Source organism: Sinocyclocheilus rhinocerous, unplaced genomic scaffold, assembly GCF_001515625.1.
Source record: "Sinocyclocheilus rhinocerous isolate Xijiao unplaced genomic scaffold, SAMN03320098_v1.1 scaffold1399, whole genome shotgun sequence".
Taxonomy (NCBI): domain Eukaryota; kingdom Metazoa; phylum Chordata; class Actinopteri; order Cypriniformes; family Cyprinidae; genus Sinocyclocheilus; species Sinocyclocheilus rhinocerous.
In genome coordinates this window covers 207,797-215,425 of record NW_015634038.1, presented here as the reverse complement: position 1 = coordinate 215,425, position 7,629 = coordinate 207,797, and the positions used below count along the sequence as shown (strand labels likewise).

At 33.8% G+C, this 7,629-nt stretch overlaps 1 protein-coding gene across 1 annotated transcript in view; it reads left to right on the top strand.

Moving 5' to 3' along the window:
- LOC107745303 (equilibrative nucleoside transporter 2-like) overlaps positions 1-7,629 on the top strand; it is a gene marked incomplete at its 5' end in the record, with an annotated part of 16,696 nt that overhangs the window by 6,913 nt on the left and 2,154 nt on the right. The window contains 7 exons of the mRNA XM_016559163.1: positions 1,124-1,258; positions 1,424-1,521; positions 1,626-1,701; positions 3,078-3,256; positions 4,834-4,936; positions 6,159-6,244; positions 7,219-7,418. Coding sequence (XP_016414649.1) covers positions 1,124-1,258; positions 1,424-1,521; positions 1,626-1,701; positions 3,078-3,256; positions 4,834-4,936; positions 6,159-6,244; positions 7,219-7,418 — 877 coding nt within the window. The remainder of the gene's footprint in view (positions 1-1,123; positions 1,259-1,423; positions 1,522-1,625; positions 1,702-3,077; positions 3,257-4,833; positions 4,937-6,158; positions 6,245-7,218; positions 7,419-7,629) is intronic.

Below are 7,629 nucleotides of genomic sequence, written 5' to 3'. Positions count from 1 at the left end.
AACATTGATAATAATCAGAAATGTTTCTTGAGCAGCAAATCAGCATATTAGAATGATTTCTGAAGATCATGTGACACTGAAGACTGGAGTAATGATGCTGAAAATTCAGCTTTAATCACAGAAATAAATTACATTTGAATAGATATTCACACAGAAAACAGCTATTTTAAATTGTAATAATTTTTCACAATTTGACTGTTTTTACTGTATTTTTGATCAAATGAATGCAGCCCTGGTGAGCAGAAGAAACTCCTTTCAAAAACATTTAAAAAAAATCTTACCAACTCCAAACTTATCTCACTGAAAATGAACAGAAATGCACTGTTGTGTTTTCTGCTTGGATGTTACGGTTAGCTTTTTATTATTATTTATACCGTATTGGCCCGAATATAAGACGGCCCTGATTATAAGACGACCCCCCCTTTTTCCAGATGTACCTTTTTGAAAAAGGCTTTTTAAAAACCAAATCTTGTTTTTTCTCAGTAAAACACATTTTGTCTTCAATTATTTTCATATTTCATATTTTTCCTATTTTAATTTTTGTTTTGAAAGTATGGTAAAAACTGGTCAAATGTACCAACAATCACATTTAAAAAATATGCACTTTTTGATATACCATTAAAAAAACAAAACAGGTTGCCCATCTGAATTAGGACATTTAGGCTATCCATCTAATAGTAGCCTACTAAAATCTTATTAACAGTAGAAGTTAAATCTTACTGTAGTCTTCAAATCTGGGTACTGTCTTACGTTTTAAAATCACAAAGGGAGTTTGGTGCCATCAGGCTAACGTGACAGTCACGACTCATGCAGCTGTAAGGTTTTCTGCTTCTTTTGTTTTTACTTGCGATTTTTACAACACGCATTACATTACGTATTTCATGGCACACTCGTTTTATGCGTATTTGGCGCCACCTAGTGTTGTGGGTGTATTATTGACATGTCAAAGTCTAGACCCTGAATATAAGACGACCGCGTTTTTTCAGATGTATTTCCAAAAAAAAACATTGTCTTATATTCGAGTCAATTCGGTAGATCACTCAGCCGTGTGTCTGTGCACTCTTTTCGTAAAGATGAGTGTTTTTGTGTGCTCATGGTATTTATGTCTGTGGGTCTCTCTCAGCGTTCGGGGCCGTGTTACAGGGAAGTCTGTTTGGTTTGGTGGGTTTGTTGCCGCAGAGTTACAGCGCTGTCTTTATGAGCGGACAGGGACTCGCTGGGACATTTGCTGCTCTTGCAATGATCTTCGCCATCGCAAGTGAGACACCCTGTTATTTTACTCTCATTGAGATACTATTATAGTTTTTATTAATATCTTGAATTCGTTTTATTTTCTGTTTTCTTATGTTTAGCATGTGAGGAACCTCTCATGCATTTCTGTGTAGATTTGTTCACGGTGTGTGTGTGTGTGTGTGTGTAACAGGTGAAGCTGATAGTGAGTCTGCAGCTCTGGGTTATTTCATCACTCCGTGTGTCGGGACCCTCGTCACGCTCTTCAGTTACATGCTGCTGCCAAAGCTGGTGAGTGTGTGTGTGTGTTTAGATGTAATCCTGTGCAGTTTCTTATTCAGCTGAATCTGAGACCGATCTCTGGAGTGTGTGTGTGTGTGTGTGTGTGTGTGCAGGAGTTTGCTAGATTTTACCTGGACAGAAAAAGCAAGAGTTACGAGCTTGAGACGTCCAACCGGCTGCTGCCTACAGGTGAAACTTAGTCTATAAACTCACAGATATTGGACTGTCATTTCACTAGAGTTAAAAGCAATATAGCTTGTTCAGTGTTCAATCGCAAGAGAGCACTTCTTTTTAACATGTGAAAAAGAAGTACACTTTAGCATACTTGACATGAACTGAATGTAATGTTTTAAGACACTTAATTGCATGTTAATTGAAATTGAATGACAATGTATTACGATTTAAATGTATATTAAATGCAGTTAGCTGAACTTAAGTGTTTTTTTGACACACTTAAGTACATCTTTATATGCAATTTCGTAATTCTATATTGTCTTCTAAAATATACTTTAATGTCATTATTTTGGAAACCCTTTTGGGACTTTAAAATATTATTTATGTCTGTGGAGGCAAAGTTGAAACTTCATCAAAATAAAAGTTAAAAAGAACAGCGTTTATTCAAAATGGGAATCTTTGGTAAAAACATACTCGACCGTTCAAAAGTTTGTGGTCAGTGCAATTTTTTTTTTAAGCAAGGATGTGTTAAATCGACAAAAAAACGTGATAGTAAAGACTTTATTAGATATTGTTACGAACAATTTATATTTTAAATAAATGTAATTTGTTGTTATTATCATAGAATCCTGAAAAATAAAATGTATCACAGGTTCCAAAAAATATTGGCCAGCACAACATCGGTAATAATCAGAAATGTTTCTTGAGCAGCAAAGCAGCATATTAGAAGGATTTCTGAAGATCATGTGACACTGAAGACTGGAGTAATGATGCTGAAAATTCAGCTTTGATCATAGAAATAAATTACAGTTTAACAGATATTCACGTAGAAAACAGCTGTTTTAAATTGTAAAAATATTTCACAGTTTTACTGTTTTTACTGTATCTTTGATCAAATAAGTGCAGCCTTGGTGAGCAGAAGAGACTTCTAAAAAAATAAAAAATAAAATAAAACCTTACTGATCAACTGATGTTGATGGTATATTAACTTATAAGAATATAAAAATATATATATAATATTGAATAACCAACTACGGTTAAAATTATAATCAAGTACTTTACATGTGCTTTAGTATGTTAGTCAACACATAAAAATAAGTGTACTTTAAAACACAAAAGATTATTAAAACAAAAATTTTTTAAAGTAAAAAACCATTAATTAAACATTATTGCTAAGTGTTTAAAAGTGTACTTAAGTGTGTTAAACAGTCATGAAAATGTCTCTCTTTAAGTCACTTAAGTGTCCTTTTTTATTTCATTATGTTGTATTATATTATCTGCAAGTATGTTTTTTTTGTTTAAATATACTTGTATTATTTGAAGTACACTACAAGTGCACATTCAATACAATTAAGCGCACTTATTTTATTTTACGGTGACTGTTCCTCCAGGTGATGTTGAAGGTTCTGAGAAGACCAGCGATCTGTCTGTTGGCTCTGTGCCGAACGGGAATCCTAATAAAGGTGATAGCGGTGTGAGTGAAGAGGAGGGTGTCAGACAGGCCTTCATCCCGCTGCAGTCAGAAAACACGTCCACGCAGAAGAGCTCCATCCTGGAAGTCTTCAAAAAGGTGCCGTTATATTTTACCAATCAAAGTCAAGTCACCTTTATTTATATAGCGCTTTATACAATACTGGTTGTGTCAAAGCAGCTTTACAGCGTCAAACATAGTGTGGCGATAATGTTGGAGGACAATAGAAATCAGGCATATATTAGCGTAGATGCCATTCTTCTTACAATGTAGCGAGTACATCGGGTGTTATGGGAAGTGTTCCCGGTTCCGGTTGACCTAATTAATGCAGCCTAACAATCCTTTAACGGATTTGAATTATAGAAATGTGATAGTGTGTTATGTGTATGCCAAGTTAAAGAGATGGGTCTTTAATCTAGATTTAAACTGACAAGAGTGTGTCTGCCTCCCGAACAACGCTAGGTAGATTGTTCCGGAGTTTGGGCGCTAAATAGGAAAAGGGTCTGGTGCCCGCATTTTATTTTGATATTCTAAGTATTATTAAATGTGACCCTGGACCACAAAACCAGTCATAAGGGTCAAATTTTTCAAAATTGAGATTTATACATCATCTGAAAGCTGAATAAATAAGCTTTCCATTGATGTATGGTTTGTTTGGATCGAGACAATATTTGGCCGAGATACAACTATGCCAGTGCAGTGTTGACAGAACCGGGCTAATATGGTCATACTTCCTGGTTCTAGTAAGAACTCTAGCTGCTGCATTTTGGACCAGCTGGAGTTTGTTTATTAAGTGTGCAGAACAACCACACTATGTTTGCATTACAATAATCTAACCTTGAAGTCATGAATGCATGAATTAATGTTTCTGCATTTGATATTGAAAGCATAGGTCGTAATTTGGATATATTTTTAAGATGGAAAAATGCGGTTTTACAAATGCTAGAAATGTGGCTTTCAAAGGAAAGATTGCTATCAAATAGCGCACCAAGGTTCCTAACTGATGACGAGGAATTAACAGAGCAGCCATCAAGTATTGGACAGTATTTTAGGTTATTACATGCAAAGGTTTTTGGTCCAATAATTAACACCTCTGTTTTTTCAGAATTTAGCAGTAGGAAATTTCTAGTCATCCAGTTTTTTATATCAGCTATGCATTCTGTTAGTTTTGAGAATTGGTATGTTTCGTCTGGTCGCGAAGAAATTTTAGAGCTGAGTATCATCAGCGTAACAGGGAAAGCTAACACCATTTTTTCTGATAATATCTCCCAAGGGTAACATGTAAAGCGTGAAAAGCAACGGTCCTAGTACTGAGCCTTGCGGTACTCCATACTGCACTGATCGATATGATATCTCGTCATTTACTGCTACGAATTGATGACGGTCAGATAAGTAAGATTTGAACCATGCCAATGCAATTCCACTAATGCCAACAAAGTTTTCTAGTCTATTCAAAAGAGTGTTGTGGTCGACTGTGTCGAACGCAGCGCTAAGATTCAGTAGCACTAATAGAGAGATACAACCTCGATCAGATGATAAGACCAGATAATTTGTAACTGATGAGAGCAGTGTCTGTACTTTGATGCAGTCTAAAACCGTATTACAGCCTGTGGTCTGTTTTGGATGTTATAACAGTGGCTTATTGTTATCGTCTCTCTCTCTCTCTCTCTCTCTAGATTTGGCTTATGGCGTTTTGTGTGACGTTTGTATTCACAGTTACACTGTCAGTTTTTCCTGCGGTTACTGTGGATGTGAAAACTGGGTATGGAGGAAAATGGGGTACGAAACACACACATATTAATTTAAATTGCAATTACAATGACTTCCAATTCATTAAAACCCTAGTCCTAAAAGAAAATATTTTAAATTTACTATCCCTGATCCCACCATAACCATTAATTATACCTAAAATAAATGGTAGATGAATTAGGGTTTTTAAGTTATTGTTTAGCTTTAGTGCTAATAGTTTTTTTTGTGTATAATGTTTTATCTGAGAATGAGAGTTTAAAGCAAGACACAACAGGTGAATTAATAACAGATATCACCATGCTTTTCCCAGTTGATTAATCACAGTGCGTTAAGATAATTGTTTTGTATTACAAGTTTTATGAAGGTTTGTTTAAAAATTAAATTGAAGCATTTTCTAATTAAATATGTACTACTTTGTGTACATTTTAAGAAAAAAAAAATTCTGAACATTGGATGCAGCCAAAATTCTAATTTGATTTTGTTGACATAGAGTTAAAGTTTTGTACAGAGGGCATTTTGTATTTCTCTTTTTATCACAAAAAAACAAAACAAAAAACAAAAACATTTGCACCATGTTCTTAGTAATACAATGTTGTATAAATCAGGTAAACAATATATGAACAAGCCCCTCAGTGTATAGATAGGAATAAAACTGTAATGTTTGGTGTATGTAAGCACTACTGAAGTGGAAATAAAACTCACGGCCTTTAAAGAAATGAATTGAAATCTACAGACGTAAAATATGAAGTGTAATAAAATAAACACTTAAATGTGTATTTTGGATGTTATTAATCTGAAAAAAAAAAGACATGTTATGGAAGCAAACTCTCCAAACTAACTAGTGCATGAAAAAAACAATAGTTTTGCTTGTAGAGTTTAATGCACATCACTGCAAAATTAATCTCACCCTTCTTAGTCGTTATGCTAAATGATTAACAAAACCAGTGCACGTTCATCACTTTCAGAACTGTACTCGCACTGGAGGGAGAGACCACTGCAGTCTGGCAAAAACAAAAAAATAGAGATTGATCGATTAAATAATGTCATGACAGATTTCTACTTAATTTGACTTTTTATAGGTTTTGTAACCTGATCAAATAAATGCTGCCATCTGGTGGATCTCTAAAGAATAGCACTCAAAGTAGCATTTTCAAAACCTTGCACATCACGCTTTGAGCTCTTGCACGATGCTTCACTGTTGTATGTATAAGGATGTGCATCACAGTTTTGTCTCTCTCCCTCTTTCTCTCAGAACAATACTTCATTCCTGTTTTTTGTTTTCTCTTATTTAACGTGATGGACTTTACTGGCAGATCTGTCACATTAGTATTTAAGTGGGTGAGTGAATTATTTTCTCAATTCTTTCATTACTTCATTTATATTTCACCACAAAGAGAACTGCAGATAAAAAATTCACTCAAGCTGTTCACAACCAGTGTGACGTCAATATTTGTTGCTTTCTTAGAAATGTTTTATACCTGAGTGAAAGTTAATGGAACTTTGAGATATAGATATATATATATATATATATATATATATATATTTACTTTAACATAATATATTTTTATAAGAATTTATTTTTTATTTTCAGTAAAGGTTAGACTTTTTATATAAACCAAAAATATCTGTTTTTGATCATTTTTACCAATTCTAGTGTAGGGTGATGTATGCATGTATACATGTACGTATGTATATATGCATGCATGCATGCATGCATGCATATATACATACGTACATGTATACATGCATACATCACCCTACACTAGAATTGGTAAAAATGATCAAAAACAGATATTTTTGGTTTATATAAAAAGTCTAACCTTTACTGAAAATAAAAAATAAATTCTTATAAAAATATATTATGTTAAAGTAAATATATTTATTAAACCCACTACCATTCAAATGTTTCAAACTCTCTTTATAATTTGTTATTTATTTATTTTAAGAAATTAATACTTTTATTAAGCAAGGACACATTAAGTTGATTAAAAGTGACAGGGAAGACACTTATAATGTTCCAAAAGATTTAGATTTCAAATAAATACTTTCTATTTACCAAAGAATCCTCAAAAATGTATCAAGAAATTGTATATTTCTGTAAATATATATTTTTAAGTCACTTGAATATTATATTTCTGTTATTGAATGAAGGAAAAAGAGGATAAACAGGCATTCATGACATTTTTCCACAGCCTGTGAGAAAATGTTTAATTTTTTTTGGGATTGTTTTATGTTGTGGTGATTGTTTCTGTTTGGTGGAGCTTTCATAGAGTATGTAGTAATTTCTTCTGTGTATTCTGTCTCTCCCGCAGCCCTCTAAAGACAGTCGTTTGTTCCCGGGGTTAGTGGTTTGTCGAGTGATCTTCGTTCCGCTGCTCATGATGTGTAACGTGCAGGAGAGACACTACATACCTGTGCTCTTCTCAAACGACTTCATGTTTGCTGCAATCATGGTGTTTTTCTCCGTGTCCAGCGGATACTTTGTGTGTCTGTCCATGACGTACGCGCCACAGTGAGTACACACACTTCACACATTGTGTACAAATGGGCTCACCAAGACTGCATTTATTTGATCAAAAATACAGTAAAAACTGTAATATTGTGAAATATTATTGCAATTTAAAATAACTGTTTTCTATCGTAATTTATTTTCAAATGCAATTTATTCCTGTGATGCAAAGCTGAATTTTCAGCATCATTACTCCAGTCTTCAGTGTCACATG